This window comes from Megalops cyprinoides, chromosome 4, assembly GCF_013368585.1.
Source record: "Megalops cyprinoides isolate fMegCyp1 chromosome 4, fMegCyp1.pri, whole genome shotgun sequence".
NCBI lineage: Eukaryota > Metazoa > Chordata > Actinopteri > Elopiformes > Megalopidae > Megalops > Megalops cyprinoides.
In genome coordinates this window covers 35,190,634-35,213,154 of record NC_050586.1, presented here as the reverse complement: position 1 = coordinate 35,213,154, position 22,521 = coordinate 35,190,634, and the positions used below count along the sequence as shown (strand labels likewise).

The following is a 22,521-nucleotide window of genomic DNA, read 5'->3' as shown; positions in this document are numbered from 1 at the left end:
GTCCTCCATGCAAGAGAGAAAATGATGCCAAGTACCCTGTATTCGTTGTCCAATGGGAGCACGGAATGGACAAAATAAGCACACACCTTGGTGGATTTTGGAATCAGCAATGTCTCTTAGTGCGAGTTGCATGAATCCTTTTTTTGTGTACAGCCAAAAAACCAAACTTAAAACAATGACAGAACAGTTTGAATTTGGGGTCAGGATAGCAGTGTTTGTAAAAGTCTTCCCATGTCACACATATGCCAACCAATGCCACACAGGGCAGGAATGGTCACAGTGGCATCCTTGAAAAACCTGCACAGATGTAGACGGGAGGTAACAGGATGTAGCACCAACTTTCAATGTGCAGGTGTTGGTACAAAAGACATCAGAACACCACATGCATCCTTACTGTCAGGGAAATGAAATATCTGCAAATCCACCCAAGTGTAGTAGTGAAAACAAAAAATCACACAAATGGGTGTTACTTGCATTTACAGGAGATGGACACAGAGAAGCAATCTGTCACCAATACTCAAAACATCCCATTGAGCCGGCTCTCTTAAAACACTCCAGATGGCTTTGACCCAGTCCAGAGCATGTCTTTAAGTATTGCCATCTTGCCGACGCATTTTTAAACTCTTACCAAATTTGGTATCCCTCCCTCTGGTGATCTCTAGTATTGTTCTCGTGCTCTTTGAGGCCCTCTGCAGTGCTGTTCTGGACAGCCACTTGTCAGGCCAAACAGTACACCTGTCATGCTCCTGATATCTTACAGATAGCATGAATTACTATGCATACCTACCCCCCTCAGTCCTACACAAACTCATAAATTTAGCAGCATGGAATGGTTGTGGGTGATTTATTCTGCTCCAAACTACTGGATTTAACACCTCTGGATGCTTTCCATCTAAGCTACCCCCCCACATCCCCCCATCAGCTTTTGTAACCTCTAATGGCATGCTCAAGGATAGCAACATGAACAGAGTATGTTTTAAGAAGAGGGTCGCTGAAGACCGCCTGCCATGTCTGGGACGGGGTTTTCTGTTAAACAGGTTGACGTTTGTCCACAACAATCCAGTGGGGTGTTTGTTGCGTGTCAGAGGGAAACATAGTTGTGTTACTGCTTTTACTGCATAGATGTTGGGACAAAAAAACTGTAAAATTAAGCATGGCTTACTCATATAATGTACCTACTAATGCAACAGTCCACACAAATTTAGTTCCTGTTTTTCCTAACCCTCAGTGTATTCAGTCATATATTAGTATCTACAGTAACATATAGGACAGCCTTTTTCACTTGTGATAAGCATAGTTTTGTAACAAAAGGCAGGGCTGGTCTATAAGTGATCTGATTACATTTGTTTAACAGATGTTACGCAAAGCAACTTTCATAACATCCATTTATACAGCTGGACATTTACTGAAGAAATTCAGGTTAAGTGTCTTGCACAGGGGTGCACCAGCAGCTGGCAACTACTGGGTTTCCAGTCCTGCTCCTTATCACCACACCACGCTACTGATTCCCACATTACTGTATAATCCCTCTTGCATTGCATCATGAGAGATGAAACCCAGGTCAGAATGAAACGAGCATGTGGACAGGTGGGGAGGGGCGCCCGGCCCCACCCCTCGGGGATGGAGAGCAGTGCTTTGCATTGGCAAGTAGAGATGAATTGGGCCGCAGCACCTCTGAGTCAAAGAGCACGGTTCCTCCTCGGAGCCACTTCAGGTAACTGAAATGCCTTCACGAGAGCAGATAACCCTGTTTCCATAACGTGTGTTTCCCAGACCCCTGCAATACGCCGCCTCCATTGCCGAGGAGAGGATGCGTGCCAAAAATGACACATTATTTATTCCCTTCGAAGACACCCTTATCCAGAGCGACTTAAAACGATTGCCATTTTTCATCTTGCAAAATTCCTTCTGTACAGCTGCCCTTTTCACTGTAGCAGTTGGAACGGCTTGATGTATGCAAGAGAACGTTTCTTTACAACAACAGTCACTCATCGAGGATTCGATCCCACAACCAAAAGATTAGAAAAAAAGAGTTCTAATCAATACTGGACTATATACAGTACACTTTTTCTGGCTGTTTCTGGCATTTCTGCCACAAATTTCAAAACCTCTATTCAATCTATACACAATGTGTTTTCACCTGAATAACAGAGTGAATGGATCATAGATAGATTGAATAGTACAAGTTTAGGTAAAGCAAAGTGAAGCTTTGAATGTGTTATTAACAAGAAGAACACTCAGCCAAAACAATGTTTTTAATAATAATAAGTTACCTCCGAGTTCCTTTACGTTCAAGATGGCATTCTGGAATGGGACAGCTTTGATGCTAAAACCTGAAAGAGACAGAGAACACAATAAACACCCACTCTCGTTTGTTTTTAAGGCTACAATCTGAGACTTCAAGATGAAATAGAATATGTACAGGGAGAGGGTGAAGGCATAAAATGGATAAACATTTGCACTGCGTAATGATGAAACAGCGTAATAAACTCGCAGTGCTGCATGGTGTAAAATCTAACAGCACTCAGTAGAATAAAGTGTATGTAACAGAAGGTGATATCACCTCTGGGAGTCAGTCATGAAAATTTCTTAGTCCCTCATGGCAGAGACCTGGGTCTTTTGGCAGGGCCGGCTGAACGCGGCTCACTAAATGTTCGAGGTCATTAATGCGAAGGCTGCCAACTCAAGCACACGTGAGGGCAAGCGCTATATATCACACCGTTTTCCTGGGATTTAAAAGCTTTCATTACTATAAGCTGAAAACCATTTGCACTTAGGGCTGGTGGTGATTCCGCTATACTTTTTCACACGCCTCCCAGATCAAAGTCCGCCTGCGGTAATTCATCTGCGATGGCTGCGACTCTTGTGCTGCCCGTCCATATCACAATTGTGTACACAGGGGAGCTCCACGGATGGGTCTGTATGGCTTCTGAAATCCTCCCACCCTGGTAGAGTCGAAAATGTGCAGGGGACAGAACAGAAATTGTACATAGCTGCAAGAAGGGAAAAAACTGCATGCCAATAGTGGGGAAGGTATGGAAGACACCATTAGCTATAAGTATGGTCCTGTTTTGTCTTTTTAAGCTGAGTGAAAACCATCTGGAAGGCATGCTTGCGTGCATACAGTGTAGCTAAGGAGCTCTATGAATAACAGCACTGAATATCAGGACAGTTCAGGGGCCTAACCTGTAATCATGTTCATATCCCTTGCGGACGTGGTTGCCTGCTCCACAAACCCCCGTTCGAGTCTCTGACCTGCTTTAACGCGTTTGCGGTTTCCCCAATTATTCCCGTACTTAGCAACAACAACATCAAGGGCATAGCTTCGTCATGTGCTTAGCGCACGTTTCAGGTCGTTATCGTTCCCATCAACAATCTGGATGCAGCATTAGCTGGATGTTAACGCCTATTGAACCTGCAGTTCAGTTATCTGCTTTAGAACATGCAAGGACGTCTGCGGTTACTTTTACGTTTCTAATGCGCCTTTGGTTATTGTGACATCATTGTGATTCCGTTCAAACCCTAAACAGTGTTTTCAGGGAATCGAGGTCAGGAAAATAAAGAGGAATGTTGAGCTGTATCATTTGATGATGATTTTATTTGCATGCATTCCACAAAAGAAACACTTGTCTGACGTTGCTTTTCAGTTCTGGTAAGAAAGAAAAACACAGTCTTGGTCCGTACCTGGTGGGACGTTGTTTATTGACATATGAAAGGACACTGTCGAAGCACGCAGAGAATCATGGGGGAAAGAGATATTCCTGTCAAGTTTAATATATCTTGTCCTCCCCTGTCCTGATCATACATCACGGGAGTTTTGTATGACATTTGGTACTGATTAAATAAAAACACTAAACACACGACTTAACGTCAGAGGCGTCATTAAATCTTTAAGCCGTGTTTATAAAGTGCTGTTTTGTAAGCGCCCCAGCAGGTGAACAGGAATGTGGGATACAACCATGGATCACTCTGCCACGCGGCTATTGGCACGGAGCAGCAGCGTTGACAAATTTATCTCGAACTTATTTTCAGAAGAGCTGCCAGAATAACTCTTTGGTAAGGTACAAAATATTTCTATTTTAAATATAAAAGCCCGTTAGACAGCATAGGGACAGGTGTTCAGTCCCCAGACAAGGGAGGAACGGCCTCACATTTCTTTTTTTTTTATTTGGAAGAGTGACGTGCCAACGCATAAATAAGGAAGCACAATGGGATGTCTGGAAGCACGCGCTGCGATGGGTCGCAAACGCACAGGAGAAATGGCGGTCTGTGGAACCTGGACGTGTGTGTGAGCGGGGGGTGGGGGTGAAAAGGGGGAGTTAAGCTTGTGATAAACTAGCCTTAAGTTTTTCATTATCGTGAAACAAAATCAGAATCTTTCCGTTCATGGGGGCGAAGATTTTTTTTTGGCAAACCGCAGGGACAGAAAGCCTTCTCTGCCGGTCACATCTTTCCTGTGAAATATAGCTGCGAATACTGCTATGGGGGCAGTGAGCGATCGGCTAGCCGTAATTTACTGTCGATATTTTTTGGCTGCTCGGACCAGGCGAGTTGAGAAGTGTAATGGAAAGAAAGGGGGCCTTGTTGTGTTTCGCAAGGCAGCGCGGGTGTACGCGGGGAGCAGGGTGTTGTGGGTAAGAGGGTCTTACCTGTGGTGGGCACGATGTTGTCTGTGGCTTCGCTGCACAGGCGGGAGAGCAGACTGGTCTTGCCGGCACCTGTCAGTCCAATGCACACCACGTCATACTCCGGCCTGGGCGGGGGAGGTCCTTTGCAGCAGAGCGCTCGGAAACACTGGCGGAAAAAAAAAAAGAGGAGGAAAAAAATATTTTTGAGGAGGGGGTGACTAAATCCGTGAAAACAACAGGGTGGAAAAACACACTCATCGTTTCTTCCACCGTGAGCCGAGAATCCTTTCGTGCCACCCGCTATTTGATTCCATTCAGCGTTGTTTTTGTGAGCATTAGTCGGGTTTGACTGCGCTCCTGTGACAGGTACATGCAGGGGCCTGTCACTGTGTGAATCACAGCCTGGGACCGGAGGCTGCTGGGTAATATTAAGGGGCCAAACGTGGTGTGAACCGTGAATGAGACGTTTAGGACTCGTGAGGAGAAATCAGTGTCCAGAACTAAAAAGAGGTCTCTCTCATTAGCAAAGGGGGCCGGTCTAGGCAATCCTGAGCCTTTTTTCCCCCTCCGGTGAGGAGCTGCACCATGCTAAACTTCAGCCGCTGACAGACCAATTTCGTTTGGTTGCTCTCTCGGGAAACAGCCATTCAAATACAAGCGACACATTACTGCAAAACGTGCAAATGTCATGTTGACTCAAATGTTTTCTGAGATGCGAGGAAACAGCGCACTTCTGGCTTCGTGATTTCCCTCTGTTACATCATTTCTCCATTTGCCTAATCTGAAAACCGCAGTGTCTTCCTGCGCCAGTGAGTATAGATCTGTTGCCCCAGGGTTATTGAACGGCAGCACTTTCTGGGCGCGAGTTTATAGATTATGAATATTTCTTGTTTGTAGACACCACGCCTCAGGCCAGCGTCTGCGGTGACCAGGCCACTGCTAAAACAGGACTGGGGCCCTCCGTACATAAAGAGACCGGAAAAGAAAGAGTTCCGTCTCTAGCATTTTGATTTGATGGCGCCAGAAATGTGTATCAGCACAGACTACAGCGCGCCCCCCATTAACCCCCCCCCCCCAGCCCCGCCCCGCCCCGCCCCGCCCCGCCCCGCCCCATCTCAAGGAAACGCTCCAGTGTGCAGAGGTTTCAGTAGTTGAGGGAGCGTCTCTGAATTCTCTTAACAGAGCACACGTTGGTGGACATCTACGTGAACAGACAGCTAGTTCCTGCTGATGTAAGAAACACTGATATGCATGCATTTAAATTTCAAAAACTAGATCAACAGTTATCGGTGGGGTGGCATAATCAGCTACTTTTGTGTAATTTATAGTGTTATTGCTGGTCAAAAGTGACTGATGAGGACAAAGAAGGGGGTATGGGTTTTCATTTTCCCACAAATACGCCTGAAAGGCACCTTTTTGCTCTTTAAATATTTCTTAAAAGCCCTCTTCCTTCCAGGGATCATTTTTCCTTCTCTGAATTCAATTTAGTAGTGATACCTTTGATCGCACAGTATCGAATTCTCACCAGCTTTCTTACACTTAGCACCACTCAGACCCATAACAGAATGCAAAGCGGCCCACCAGACGGTCAGCAGTCAGCCACCGGCATCTGCGTCCGGTTTGTCACAGGTCAAGGCTGTCCGGAACGACCTGGACATCTGGCCCCTGATCCGCCCATGCCGGCACGGCGTTCTGAACGTTTCCATGACAATGTCGCCGTCCCCTCCCCTCCGCTCACACTGCGAAGGGGGACGCGCATTTCTCAGCGGTTGCATAAGGAGCGTCCAGGCCCTGACCCCGGTGGCCCCGGACAACACCGGGAAACCCCTGGGAGACCAGACGGCCCCGCCCCGGGGCCCCTGACAAGGTGATTGACGAGGACACTCAGCCGAAAGGATCTAAGGGGGAAGAACAAACGTTTCCAAACGCGAACGCTCCCGTCCCGATGCCCTCAAGAGTCTCTCGCGCCATGTCAGTCTGAAGGTAAAGATTAGCATGCGCTGGTCATAAACACCACCGCGCTTTAACCCATTAAGTGCTTTTCCAGACATGTGGGGTGTCTGTTTCTTGTTTAAATAGTTGGAGTGAGACAATCTTTTAAGACCATATTCGTAGAAAATTGGCTGAGAGACCTCATACAAAATGTATCGCTAGAAAATAACATCATTCACATCTAACTATTAGAATTATTCACAGAGTCATTCATTATTCCCATTAGAGGTCTGACTGGTTTTTGCACCTATGCAGCACCCCTCCAAACATCTTCTGAAAGAATGTACTTTTTTGCCAGAGCTCCTCAGTAAGAGCAGCCAAAACGCCACTCTTAATTGATTGATTGCTTCTTATTAGATCGGACGTGTTTTCACTGAGTTCCTGTGAAGGGCCCCCAAGACATTACCTCACTGTTGTTTCTGCGGTTGTGAAAGCTGATTTACCCCCTTTTTATGTAAATGAAGAACAAGGAAATATATATCCTGCAGGCCGATATCGCCTGCGACGCAGCAGAGCAACATTCGGGCTGAAAGGTACACTGGACAGCCCTCTCCGGGTCTCCCAGCATCTCTCGATTCAAAAAAGATGTCAAAACATCAAACGGCTGATGCAATTAGGAGCGCTGGCCCCGTGCCAGCCCTGGCTCCGGTACAGAGATTTAACAGCGTTATAATCGGCCGTCGTAGACGCAGCGCACAGCTGGGCAAAATCCGCTCCGCAGCGCCACATAATTAAACCCCATCGCGGGCCGGGACCCGCAGTACGCGGGACGATCCGGAAAAAAACAACAGCCACCCCCCTCTGCCCGCGAGCCTCTCCCGTACCCTTCGACTGGCCCGGGGGAGCCCTCCTCCTGTCTGCCAGATTCAGAACCCAAACAGTCTGTGGCGGGACTTTCCGCTGCAGCGCTTGTCGATATTCCACACCCCCCACCTCCACCCCCTCGCCCCACACCCCTGCCTGTTTCTTTTTTGGGCACGAGCAGCGGTGCTATTTCAGATGAGCGCGTTTAATCGTTTTGATGGTGGCACAGTTTAAACGTGGCACCGATTCAAAGGGGTTTTGATCTTGGTTTGTACTCTGCCTAAAAAAAAAAAAAAGAAAGAAATGGCGAGGTATTGCTGTGGCCTGTAAACCGCGGAAGGCGCTCAGCCAGCCCAGCACACCCATCAATAACCGGCTCTATTTTAAAGACCGGCGTGTGTTTTCAGAATCGATTGTTACCGCCAGAGGTAAACTGTACACGCCTGAAGCGCGTTAACTTTTCACTCTTGCTTTGGATCTGGGGTAAAGAGGACAGCAATCTCATTGCAATTGAATTGTCCCTCTCCAAACGATGATACTGCACATGAACCTTGCTGCTTTTGTGATGCCATTGTCTGCTTCTCTGAAACTGCACAGATACCTACTTGTTTTAACACACCTCGGTCTTATATTGTAGCCTGCGATGGAAGTCCTCCCCAAATCTGCCATTTGTAAGTACAGGGCAGCTGGTATGCAATGGTAATTTGGTGGCAAAACAGTATGACTGCTGTCAGATTACAGTTATTTCCATTTCCGTTCTTAAAAGATGGCTATTTTATAACAAAGACAAGCATAAAATGTACAAATTAGACTGCTAGAGGAGCATGTCTCAATTGCCACCACCGCTGTGGTACATATGCATATACTAATAATTACAGTTGTTGAACATCTGGCTAATTAGTCCAGCATGGCTAAAGACAATGAGTCCCTGTGAGGCAGATGTGAAGCAAATGAGGAGCTCAGTCCGTGACGGAGCATCTGACACCGAGAGCCGGGGCCACCGGCGCCTCCCCTGTCCCCTTTCATAATCAGAACCACCCCCGTCAGGTCCGACTTTCACAATCGCAACGAGGCCCAGACACGCGAGCGGCGCGGGGCCGTTCCCCCTCCCCCTCCAGATGCCTGCCCCGAGCATGCAAGCGGGCGGCACGTGAACGTCACGCTGCGTCGGGATGCACCGCGCGGCAGCGGTAAGGTAACGAGCGCCGCTAACCTACGGGAAGCGGAGGAGGAGCCGGCGACCGCAGCGCCGTTAAACACAGCGGCCTCCCGAAGCATTCCGCCTCCTGCGAAGCGATGCCAAGACAAGCGGCCCTCGGTCGTCTCTCTGCACCCCGAAGCAGAGGGACCGGCCGGCCGAGCGAGAAGGGGGAGGAGGGGGGGGCCGGGGTTGGCTTGTGCATCCCGCCAGCCCTTCAGCCCGGGCATTCAGTTACAGGATGGGACGGGACGGGGCGGGGAGGGGCGGGGGCACCAGCCCTGGAAGTGACAGTTGGGCATCACACTGAGCCTGGCATTCCTTTACCACCACCCCCACCCAGCCCCTCCTTCTGAAATTCCCCCACCAGCACCAGCGCCAAGACCGCCAGCGACACTTGTCTGCACAACTCAATGGTGACCTTTGAAATGACAGTCCTTTATATGGGAGCCCCCCCAGTTGAGGGAGTGCCATGAACTGCTCTGTGTGTGTGTAAGTGTGTGTGTGTGTGTGTGTGTGTGTGTGTGTGTGTGTGTGTGTGTGTGTGCGTGTGCGTGTGCGTGTGAGCACATGATCCTCCCCTACCATTTCTGCAACGCTGGGGCGGGGAGGACGCTGTGCTCATTCATCTTCCTCCCTCGGATTTTTGCTGTTCGCGCTGACTCTGGCGGCCCAGCTCAGCAGTGGTTCAGGGGAGCGGGGGCGGGGGCGAGGGGGCGCGAGACAGGTAGAGTCAGACCCCGCCGCAGCACGGCACGCTTGTTAAGAGGTGCGAGAGAAATGCGGCTCAGACCGCCCCGCGCCGTGCGCTGTCACCGCGCCAACCGGATGGCTGCGTGCTCGCGGCGTGAGGCTCGGCTCAATCAATCCGCGGAAAGCCTAATAGCGCAGATCCCGGCTGTTACCTTATACTGTTTATGTTTTCTTTTCCCCCGGCGTTATAATTACACCCTGAAACGTTTCCTCTCTCCGTTTCTATGAAAAAAAAAAAAAGAAACGACATAATGAGAGTGTGAAAGGAACGCCTGCTGCCGTGGCTCACGTTGCTCACCACCAAAAAGCTTAAATCGCGTGATTAAGCAAATGAAACCCTGGCATTTTGACATTGCATGCAGGAACTGTTTTTTTTTTTTTTTTGGGGGGGGGGGGGGGGTTCCCCCCGATGGGCCCTGAGCAAGGAAGCAAAGGACAATGACTTGAGGATGACCGAGGACTTCAAACCGGTGCGTTTATTACCCAGCCATCACTGGTGACTACACAAACCAGCAGAACATTGAAGAGCCTTAGTGAGTTTACAGGAAACCCAGGAGGTCCACACTTATACAATATAATGAGAGAACCCAGCTGTAACCCTGCAATTAATCCAATGCTAGCAATGAAGTTTTCCACAGAAAGGCAAGGTAAATATGGGATTATGTAAAACATTCATAAAATATTGAAACTATGTAAAAAGTTGGTCATTTATATCTACTTTTCACTGTCATTCGCACCAGCCAGCCTTATCTTATCTCATCACAACTGTTAGGTTTTTGATTTTGTTGAAACAATTATGAAACAATTAATGGTTGTGAGTACATCCTATACCGTACCACTATGAAGCACAGACTGCCCAGAATACATTTATTCTACATTTAATCTGTGAATTCCGCCTGTCATTATGATTGCTTTCGTGTCATTGATCTTTGGTATTTCATCAGTTCCGTTTCATTTTTTCATGCAACACATGCATGTTAACAGCTTGTTTTTCACATCACGTTTCCACGTCAGCAATCAGTGAAAGGCGCGCTCCCTGTATGTGTGCGCAGAGTGGTGTTGCCTGCCACTGCTTGGCTGGCAAACAGCAGAACAGGCAGTGTTCCAGTCCCCTGTCCCCAGCTGTGTCCGACCCCAAGCCTGGGGTCTGAGTGACACTGCGGTGGCTCCAGGCACTTTCCACTCGGGGCGGGGGGCGGCGAGTACATGTTGACCGGGCCGGTGCTGCGGAACAACAAGTGACACCACAGCGCCACCTAGCTCTCTCCGGATCCCGAGCAGAGGCTCGGACTCCAGGGTGTGGGCTTGGAAGCCTGTCTGTACATAAGCACAAAGAGCACAAAGAACAAGACCACGATGCCACACATTTAGTTATGCCAACCTGTCAGAGCCAAGCTCGTACTCCAAGTTCATTTCCCACTGGTGTTCAGGGTGTCGCCACACTGGAAAACTTTCATTTTGTCTTGGAATTATCCCCAACCCATGGGGTCATGTCAGTAGGGTTCTGTACTTTGCACTTAATGCACTTCAGATTAAAGTAATGACATTTACATTGAAAATTGGGGATATACAGGAACCTTCATATCTGTCATGTCAACAGGGCCCTGTACTTTGCGCTTAAGGCCTTTCAGAATACAGTAACTGCATTTACATGGGAAAACGGAGGATGTGTAGCATCCTTTACCTTTGAAATCACACGGGCCTCTTTGGTTTCTGCCCTCGGTAAGAGGCACAGTACTGTGAGACTGCCTTTAATCTTGTAGCACGGAGGGATTTCAAAGCCCGAACTGGGTCATGCCGTGCGGTTGAAATGAGAATGAATAATTGATAGGCTGAGGAAGTTAACATTACGCCATTTGCTGTTCCTCCTAAATCACCTCCAAGACTCCCTGTCCTCTTAAAGGGGTGTTGCTGAGTGAGGTATGACGCTTGACGTCTTCAAAAGGAAACTTTTACAAGCATGTCACGGATCACGAAAGAGAGGCTCTGCAATTTAACTGGGGTTCAAACGGCCTGAGAAACATTGTTATTCTACATGACAGTTAAAATAAGCGAGTAAATCCCTTCCTATCCGAACGGATCTGCTGACCAGTAACCCGATTACGTGAAAAAGGGGTGATCATAGAATCACGGTTGCTGTCCGTGTGGCATCACTGGCTACCTCAGTACTTTTCCATTAAAGGATCAGCAAAGGTGTTATGGGAGAAGTCCCTGGGGCAGAAATACATACGAGATGCATAGGAGATGCCTGTGAAGTGGCAGTGTCCTGATACTCTTAAATGAACACAAAAAAACATGAAAACATAGTTGCAAGCACAGCTGCAGCAAATGGAAATGCCCCCAAACCACGCGTCTCGAGCCGTGGCTGCCCACCAACTGTTCTCCGCGTACCAGCCGAGAAAGAGCGCAAGTCTGACTGATCCCGAGGCGTGTTGGTTCAGCACGGCCGCAAACCGGCTGCGTTTGATTACAGCGGCAACAGCACGCTGTTCCCCTGACAGGCTGCCACATTCTCACACAGAGGCTCGGAGGGAGGGACGAGCGTCCTCTGGATGCAGAACCAAAAGGAATGCGTGTCGGATTAGCCTCGCTTAAAACAATAGCTTTTGTTCGGGTCCGCACCGCTCCGCTCCTCTTTTCTGGTACGGAGAACAATGCCCCGGGCGAAGGGGGATGGAGGAAGCTTGAGATTTCGGGCTTCAGGTGGACAAAAGCGGAGAGAAAGACACCGGGTTTCCGCTCTGGTCTCGAGCTCATAAATAAGGAAAAGAGGAAAAAAGCCGAGGGTTGAATGCTCTCATTTTCCACTGCGCCAGAGATACCGGAAACTGGCCCGCGCTGTGCCGAGAGACTGAGCAGGCTCTCCAAACCACTGCTGCCATGGGACGCCAGGAAACAAGGCCCCGAAAAAAAAAAATACACAAACAGTAAGCAGGACGTCACAGAACCGGACAGGATGGGAGGGTGGAGGGTGGGGCAGGGGAGGGCTGGGGGGCGAGCATGTCCTCGTCCCCATTTACAAGCCCAGACAGATCTGTTATCTAATAACCTCTCGTCCCCGCCCCGCGCGGCAACCGGCGCGGTGTCGGCCTCCAGTTGCCTAACATGGTAGCTGTGACCCCGCGTCCGAGACGGAGCAGATCAAAGGGCGGGTGAGCAGCCGCAGCCCTGGAAAAACATTTGGGCTGAGAACGGAGGGGATGGCTGTCAAAGGGTGATTCCCACTGAGCGATGGGCCGGATCAGGTTACCTCCGCGCGCCGACATGAAAGAGCCCAGCTCGTCCGCGCGCGGGTTCTTCTCCCTCCTCCCCCCTCCCTCACCCCGACCGCAATCGGGAACGGGCGACGGGGCAGACATCCTCGCTGTTGTCCTCTTGGCTCCCCCCCCGCCCCTGCTGCTTCACCTCCTCAACACAGGGGATTACCAAAAACCACCGCTCTCATCCTTCCCTCTGTATCTTGGGCGGCTGGGCTCCTCGTTCTCCTCTGTTATGCCGTGCCCTCGGAACAGCGCGTGCCCCCCTCGGGGGACAGACGGCTGAGCGGGGGCGAGGCCGAGAGAGCTGCGGGGAGGTGAGGAGGGTACCCGTAAATCACGATGTCACTGACAGGAAGGCAGTTGCGCGCCATTACCATAAATCTGACAAAACGCTAATTTGATGTGAGGCTGTATCTGTCTGGTCCCAGGCCAGTCTAGACGGGCTGTTGAGAAATCCTACTGCAGGACCCGTTTGTTCCCCCTGTAACGCCATCTGGACACGCCGAAGAGGGCCGGCCGGCACGGCTCACACGCGGATCAAAGCGGCCGAGCTCTTACCAACCCCCCCCGCCACCACCCTACAAAACCCTCACTGCAATTCAAAAGATGCCCCTCTGCAAACAGCACACTGCACTGTACATGCGTGCACGCCCTGTGGAAAGTGACCGAAAGCCACTCGGGGGGACAGTTCCCGTGTCGCGGTCAACCTTCTGTGGGATGCAAATAGATTGGGGCGGGGGGGGGAGGGGGAGCATTGAGAGGGGCGTCCTGCGGGGGGCCCCCGCCGGAGCTCAGAGAGCAGGCTGGGCCGGATGCTGCCCCGCTAAACGGGCTTAATTGGTCCTGAAATGAAGTAGGACTGGAGAGGGGCCCACACAAAGCCCAGCCGGAGGGTTCACGCGAGGGGAGACGGGGACCGATCCAAGGACACTGCCGGCGCTGCCAGCTGACGCGCGGCTCTCTTTATTCATGTGAGGGCACAGAGGGGAGGGTCGGGCGGGGGGGCTCCCGGATCCGCAGCTCCGACGCCTTCAAAAGCAGCCCGGCGTAAGGGGCCGCATTCAGCCCTCTGTGCTCCGCGGTGCTACGATTCCCCGGCCTCTCTCTCGCGTGGGGGATCACAACCGTATCACACAAAGACGCCAATCACACGAGCCGGCCTCCGAACGTGAGCTCTTCCTGTACAGTACGAGCGGGGCGGGAGAAAGCCAGCCATTTAGACCCCAGAGAGGCCCGAGCCCATTTCTGTTTTGTTGGCGAGCTGTGGCTTGTAAAACAAAAGTATGAGAGGACTTTTTTGTGCGCAACTTAACAAAACTGAGGGAGGGAGACAGAGGTGGGAGAAATACGATCCGAACAGCGGGCACCGCCGACGCGACCTCCTCCGAGCGGAGCAGGCGGGGACCAGGGGCCTGCGCGGCTCTGCCACCTACCAAACAATGAGTAAACATTTATCTGTCTGTATACTGCCCTGGAACCAATTACAGTGTCATGAGGAGTATTAAAAATCCACCTCATTAAGGGGAGAGGGGCAGAGAGGGTGCCCGTGGAGGGCCCACCCACAGGAATGTTTTCATGTTCTTTGGCCCTTATCCTACCATTGGAGAAGCAAGCCCCATGCATTCACACAGCAGAAGGGTACCCCCTTTTACCATTACTACACATAGGAGAAGTGTTGGGGCGGAAAGGGGGGGTGGGTTGGGTTTTGAAAGGAAGGGGGGTGCAGCTAGGGGAAACCCAGCAATTGTGAGGCATTTAGGAATATAAATCTTGTAATTGGGAAGGGTGATTAGTCTGGACTTATTAGCATAAAGCGGCAAAAAAACCTTTGGTTTTCTGAACACAATGTAGCCCGAAAAGATGTTTTCCGCACCGAGATAGAGGATCAAAGCCAAAGGGGCCCCCTTTTGAAGGCCCAGACCAATACAAATGTTTGAGGGCCAAGAGAGGGGAGTTGCATCTCTGAGACATGGGGGTGGTTGGGTGGGGGGGGTTTACATCGCCACATTAGTTATAACACATCATGCTGCATCCATGTATCCATGCATGGACGGGCTTAATTTTTAATAAAAACAAATCTTTGGGCCCCATCACTCCTCCCAAGTGTGGGAAAGTTTCTAAGACAAACATGTTGCCATTGACCGCAACCCCCCCCCCCCCCCCCCCCCCTTTACTCTAGCAACCACTCGCAGATCTGTTGTTACCGCCAGGATGGGATTGACTTTTTAAAATTCCATGCAGGGACCAGGAACAGGGGTGAATATATTTAATTTCTCCTGCCTCTTTACGCACATGGGTTCTCAGTGGGAGCTCGGGCCCAACGCCCCTCCTGTAACCGTAAACATGTTACGATAACCATTCACTAGCATCGTTAGTCACGGTCAACCTGAGCTTAACGAGGGAGAATATTCTGGCAAGCGATGAGCAAAACAAGCCTGTGACAAACAAAAACAAGCCAAGCTAGATGATTTAAAAAAAAATAATAATAATAATAAAAACAGCCGGTTCCAGGCCCTCAGACTACCAGGACAGTTTTTGTCTAGACAAATCGATTCCTGTCTTTAATCTCATCAGGTTTATGACATGGAAAATTCATTAACAACAATAGAGGAACACCATCCACACAAATACAGAGAAAGAGCATTTTCAGCCACTGGCCTACAGTTATGACCTCCGTGTATCAGTAGTAGTACATATCGACAGTATTCTAGGAAACAGTTGTCCTTCTGGAAAAATGTAAGGGTGTATGGATGTCCTGCGTTAAGTAGCTTTAAATATTAAAATAATCCAATACTCCCTCCCTGAAACCTCTCCAGTTTGTATTTTGTACTGCCATTAGTCATCGGTTTTATACTGTCATCTGTCAAAAAACTAACCTATGTAAGTCGCTCTGGAGAAGAGCATCTGCAAAATGACAAAAATGTTATGTAATGTAATATCATCAGGCAACTGGAGCCACACAGCACCTCTGATCCCAGACTGACACTAACCCACAAAAGATACCTGGCCTGCCTGAGTGTGATGATTACTGGCTTAGATGGCCTTTGTCGGTAAACCATATCACTACTGTTTGTATCAATGAGGGGTGACTCAAAAATAGGAAGTCCTCTAATGTCCTTCCTCAGAAGAGAAGCGACGTGAGCTTGGTGACTGTTCTGTCCGTCATCTGCATTTCAGCCGTAGGGATCCGAAACGAGCCGGTCTCTGAACCACCTGCAACACGCCAGTTGAGGTTATAATTTAACTCGTTGATGCAGTTCACGAGGAAAGCGGAAGGCAGGTCCTCCTGGTATCGTTAGCTCATTTGTTTTTTTGCATTGTTCATAATAACGAGCTTGCCCGGAAAACATGATTTCCACCTGATTACAAAAAAGTCCTTTCCTAGAAAAGCAACTGCTACAGTACTGAGAAGCCAGCAAGACACATTTCACTTCGGCCAGAACAACCTGCATGACAGACACTCCTGACAGTGTCCGTTAAGGAAGGTTCCATCGCATTTCCAAATGTGTCAAGGGCCGAGTCTAACAACAATGTATTCTGTCTTTAACTTGGATTAAAGCTTGGATAAAAATGTTAAAAGCCACAAGTAATTTTCACTGGGTTATTAAACAAAAAAGAAAAATTCCACTCACATTCCACTGTAATCATAAAATGCTTTTTCCATTCCTCCACCGCTTGACATGCATCTGTGTATCTACAACATGACCGGCCATCTTGGTTCCAGTTTCTGCAGTTCTGAGGGCAGAAATCCACCAGCAGCCTCACACACCGACACACGGGCCCCTGGTGAAACCACCTGCTTTACACGCCTGGTATGGACAGAAATGACGACAAGTATGGCTATCATAAACTCATTGTACCAGGCAAACTGTTTGCGAGCTTTGTTGTGTTCAGCTGTGTAATGTTCTGCAGTTTAAAAACAGGACTCATGGAAGCCATTTATTGTTTGGAATGCCCCCCACCCCCCTGTCCTCACACGACCCCAAAAAAAACATTTAATACAAACTGAGCAAGCAAATATTTATGCCTCTCGGGAAACACGCAACCTCTGGGACAACTGAAGTGAAGCAGATATAATCCCAATACTACTTCATTCCAATATTTATATTCAATAGCCATATCCATTTCCCAAGTGATCAATTACCACCATGATGTTGTGATTAACTGAGCATTCAGCTAGCGCAGTATAAAAAATGTTGTTGTATGGGATATTGAAGACTTGCGCTAAGCCAATGTTGTTTCCAAATCAGAATAAGTTCACTCAATTTTGCAGCCCTGTTCCAGTCCATATTACTGTTTTTAACAATGTTTCCACATATATTTCAATGTATAAGACTGACACTATGAACCTGGTTTTGACCTTTTAGACGTTCTGCTTTGACTCTGAAACCTTTATCTAAAAACCTGTATTATGTGGTTGTAGGTTGAGGAACTCAGCCTGCACTACGGACTTAGAAGCATCCCAGGACTACACAACCAAAACTACACCTGGGATACTGAAAAGGATTAAGCATCTGTATGTCCTTTAAACTGGGTCCTTCTCCTGGTCAAAATAAAATAATCATTTAGGGGTGGGGGTGGGAGTCAGTAGGGGGGACTACTGTAGTCTCTGTCCCTCTGTCCCCTTGGCATCCAGGGTTCTGCAGGGTTTCTTGCTGGGTGCAGCTGAATGTCTTTTAATAAAAAAGTAAGTATATCCAACATTCCTCTGGTATGCGGTAAATGCTGAGAATGACAATAAGTGACAATATTGCCATTATTTATGATGCTACAGCTCCTAAAATAAGTGCTTTTATTATAAGTCTTTGGGGAGCTATGTGTCAGTGTGCAGTTATTCTTTTTTTCCTCTATTGCAACTGAAAGTCTATCAAGTCACCATGGGGGTAGGGGGGTGGTACGCCCCATCAGTCGTTTAGTCAAAAAAATATATGACCGAGAATGACAACACCCCCACCCCCCATCTCAGCAACAATCACGTCGGCACCCCCCGCCAAATCTCTCTGGCAGAACCCTCTCCATCACTTGGTCTGAGCTCTCTCCATGGCCCGGGTGATGTTTACCCACTAGCACTTAGCATTCATGGCAGAGCGTTTAAACCACCCCCCCACCCGCCCAAACCCCTCTGCCCATTTTGGGCTGTGCTCCTGCTGTCTGTGGAGGGAACACAACAGCCCCCTTGGCGAGGACGCAGGCACAAAGGGCCCGGTGCTGTTTACGTGCCGCGTTTGTTTTCGGAGCCCTTTGGTTTGTTATTCTATTTTTCTTGACTCTTTTGGGGGCCAGCGTTTCAAAAACAACAGTGTCTAAATACTTATGTAATAGCAAATTCAAAACAGATTGAGGGCCCCAACAGCCAAGCCCACCCATCTCAAACAGGACCCCCCACCCCCCTGCCCCCACACTTTCCCTCCCCCCCCCCTCCACTGATATTAAGACGAGGGCTCTTTCCTGTGCGATGGATCTTATATAAGAACGGTCGCGTCACCTGACCCAAAACGACTGAGCCACTGACCGACAGTGGTTGCGGTTAACAGTTCTGAAGCTGCGTTTTGGCCAAAGCGTGGATCACATGCTCACAGAAATCCGGCTGCAACACAGCCTGCTGTGTGTGTGACACTTCGGCACTCAAACAGAGCAAGTTCCGATGTGTACCCTGTCTAGATGAATTTAACTGAGATGTCCGTCAAAAGGGAAGTGCTCATGCTACTTGGGAGGGAGCGTGTTATCTCTGTCAGAAAGCAGACACCTCACAGGAGCCTTGCTGTATGTGTGGAGCATCACTGCCACATGCTGGTCACATTCAGCAACACACCACTTTTTCTTTTTGACCTGTGTGACTTGTCAAGGTAACACACATGAAGTAATTTGACAGCTGAAAGACTAATAGGTACGTGCCATTTAAATTCAACCATGACAGCCTCAAATAACTAGATACAGCCCTGCAACCCTCCTCTTAACCGGAAACGAAAAAAATCAGTACTCTAGCTAAGTTACATATATAAACAGTTAAACTGTGAATTGATGCAGGTCATGAACAGGGTAAGATGACCTGTTCCAGCAGTGATCCAGAAATGTGTGGGGCAGGAACGGTCCAAAGAGGAAATTAAAAAGCAACTCCAAATAATTACCTCAAACGCACAACAAAAAGAAAAAAGAAGCGAGACGGGCCAGAAGACAGAGGGGAACGAGCATGGAGAGAGAGAGAAGAGAGAGAGAGAGCGCAAAGAAACAGATGGGCAGCGTATGTTGCCATGAGGTTTCATAAGGGTGGGGGGGCTTTTCAGGACCGAGCTCAAAGAGAAACATTTACTTACTCACATACAGGAAGGAACTGTCACGGTTTGGCAAGAGCCTATCAATAATGGAGCGTACACGCAGAACCAGGAAGGGCTCCTCATCGACAGGCCCCGAGTCAACTTGTCCTGAGATGGCGAACAGCGGCCCATGGCATTTCATCAGTTTTTTTTTTTGAATAGGGCTGTATTGCCACATCGCGAGTCGAATGTAAGAAACAGATTTCACAGAAGGTTTTATGAATTGAGAAATGAGTCATAATGAGGCGATCATCTGTAGGGAAAGTCCAATTGGGTCACTGGGGAATATTTACATTTACATTCAGTCATTTGGCAGACACTCATCATCCAAACCGAATATTTCCAGCACTTGGTCATTTTGCATGTCAAAGTATTTAAACATATCTTGTTTGCTGTTTTTGTTATTGGTTAGCACAAACAAGAGCAAAGCATAAACAAAGAGGGCAAAAAATGGAACAATCCATGCCAATAACGTAACTCGTGATTTCAATGTACTTGACAGTTACGTATCCCTAATGACCCACTGTATACTCTTTCTAAAAAAACCTGTATTACGGTACCCTGAGCCCATAAGATTTCACCTCAAAATAACCTCTATCATATTTCCTCTAATAACCCATATGGTTTTCCCTGAATATGAATTATATGGTTTCAATTTCTTCCACAGCGTTTATGGTTCCTTAGCTTGCATTTGACTGAAACAATGGTTTAAATTGCTTACAGCCATCGCTCAGAAAAATACTAATACCACCAATGATAACAGACTGAATTAATTACAGTGACTATAGACAAGCCTTGGTTGCATCAACTCTGACAGGAAATCCAGTCACACACAGAAACACAGGGATATGGATATACGGCTCAGAAGAATCAAATGTATGTTGCTTTGTAAAACTATATCGTATTGGCCTAAACATAAGGAGGTCTTCATTATAAGGCAACCCCCCTTTCCAAAGAATCGAATTAAGAACATGCATAAATTCACTTAATCAAACTGACGTTTCAAGGTAATACAGCTGGAGACAGATTGGGGGAGCTATAAGCAAGGAAAGAAAGTCAGAGGGAAGCATGAAATGGGGGAGGGAGAATGTGTTGGCCTGGAGGATAAAGTGACCTTGTACTCATTATCAAATCTTTTTACCACTATCATTATTCACAACAAAACACAAACCAAAAAAAAAACATTTTTACTCACCAAAAAAGAATAAATAATCCAGCAGAGCATCTTTTTGTAATCCAATAACAGGATTTTTATATTATTGCCCTGGTCACTGGCATCCCCCCATTCTGATTATGAATCACAAAACCAATAATCCTCTTATGTCTACCTCTGGAAAGTGGCTGATACTTTTCTCTGAGATTTAGTACTCAAAGCTTTATTTGCCTGCAACCTCTCAGCAGCACCAGAGTTGTTTGATGATCCTGTTACATTAATACCATGATTTTCAAGTTGAGATTATAACAATGCCTTGGATATTCTACCATCTATTTACCCACTTTTTTTCCAACAAGGTCACTGTGAACAAGCCTGTCTGTTTTCCACTACGATAACTACATTACACAACGCAACTGCTGAATGCACACTTTCAACAAGAGTTTCTTTGTCTGTTATCACCACTTTGATAATCAGCCCTGGCAATTCTGACTTGCGTGTGAATGCAGACCATGTTTCATTTTTTATATGCTCTGCTAAAGTGCGGATGGGATTAAAATGCCTCCAAACACTATGACTGATGGAATCCAGGCCTTTTTAAATCATCTTGGTAACCAGAGTTGCAACCATTCTTACTCCCTTTAAATATAAGCATTGAACTATTTAGTAGAGTAACTATGCCAATTTTTTGACCCCTTGAAAAAGGTACATTTACAGCTTTAAAGAACACCCAAAATATCGTTATACCCACTAGAGGGCAGTGCTGTTATTCGTCAAGGATCTGCATAGGCAGTGTTTGAGCAGGTCTTATACCTGTGGCTACAACTTGCTTTGTATTCAAAAGAGGTTCCAAAATCCATAATTGACGATCACATTTTCAGTCTCAAACTAATGTGTGATCATTTAGCAATAATGTTCAATAATAAGAACATTAGAGATAATAGAGATAATATTCTGAGCTGGTGTTACGATTCTAGACTTTCTAGGGTATATAATAAATAACTATGAATTACGTTCAAAAATAAATTGTATATGTTTTTTTGAATTAAGACACAAAATATTTCTTAAGAAATCAAAAGTAAAATTTCTAGTGTATTCTGGTGTAAAACAAACAAGTAGCTGAAAATAACCCCAGGGCAAAAACTGCAAGTCATAAACAGCGAGACGAACCAGGACCCAAATGAGACAGATCCTAACAAGTGCTGTGCGGCTACTAGTTTTAGCCTTCATCCCACTGTGAATAAGCCTTGGCATCGGAATAAATGTAACTAACCAGCCGTTTATGGATCTATCGGTATTTTAAGCAATAACAGGTTCAGGAGTTAGCACAAAGAGGAACTAAATTTGACTAAATTATTTGAATATTCAACCCTGAGATCATTAACTACATGCATCAGTATTCAAATTCTTTTGATATCCAGAATTTTATTTCTAAATAAATATTCATGAAGAAGTGGCTACAAATATTGCATGAAGTAACACAAAATTCCCTGATGCTCATTCCTGCCTGAAAGTGAATCAGCACAGACCTCTTAGCAGAGTTTCAAGCAAAATATACAATCCTATATGTAACCTGAACTAAATAAGGAGGTTAACACACAGTAACTAAACGGACACTGCTCAATGGCTGTGAGTACTTTACTTCTTGAATGCTGGCAGTAAAAGTGTGCTCCTGCCACTCTTTGCCTATGGAGACACTTACTCAGTGAGTGAGCAAGTGATGGAGGGAGACCGCAGGTTCTATGGCTGCTTCCTCAGGGCTCACAGCAAAACAAGTCTGTATTTCAGCCACAAGGTGGCAGTAGAGGTTTCCTTTTCAGAATTCTCTTTTCCTTTCCTCTCCAAAGCCTCAACCTTAGAAACCCTGCGAGCTGAAATCAATGCCATTCAGACTGGTTCTGCCGCTGTTACAGGTAGGAGGCATTAGCCTGCATTCTTTCCTTCTGGCTGTACTCTTTAGAATGAGAGACACTTGCTAGGATGAAGAGGATGACCCCAAACATCCATCACACTCTCACTAGCTCAGATGCACACAGCCTTAGAGTAGGGGTGTGACCAAATATTTGATCACCTCAATATTTGACCGTGTGATCAATTATTTACGACCTTGATCAGTATTTAAATGTTTGATTTAAAATGATTTTTCAACAACAATTATGAAATGCCATAAATAAAATCAGATTATTCACTGATTATAATGTTCATTTTCCTTCTTGAAAATGAAAGCGAATGTGGATTTCTGCAGAGAGTCATCATCTGAACAGAAAAAAAAACCTTGAGTTTCATACAGTGCTCAGGGTTCGCAAAACAGTTTTGATATTTCATCTTGCAAGGCATAAAATTTAAACATCAAATTATGCAAAATTATCTTTCCTTCTTTGGAGAGCTGTAGTCACAGAAAAGGAGAGTCAGCATGCAC

At 47.2% G+C, this 22,521-nt stretch overlaps 1 protein-coding gene across 2 annotated transcripts in view; it reads right to left on the bottom strand.

The window, feature by feature from the left end:
• Positions 1-22,521, bottom strand: part of arl15a (ADP-ribosylation factor-like 15a) — a 109,047-nt gene that overhangs the window by 63,931 nt on the left and 22,595 nt on the right. For both annotated transcript variants that reach the window (XM_036527047.1, XM_036527045.1), the window contains exons 2-3: positions 4,650-4,794; positions 2,274-2,333 (exon numbers count right to left, since the gene is read on the bottom strand). In XM_036527047.1, the coding sequence (XP_036382940.1) occupies positions 2,274-2,333; positions 4,650-4,794 (205 nt within the window). The remainder of the gene's footprint in view (positions 1-2,273; positions 2,334-4,649; positions 4,795-22,521) is intronic.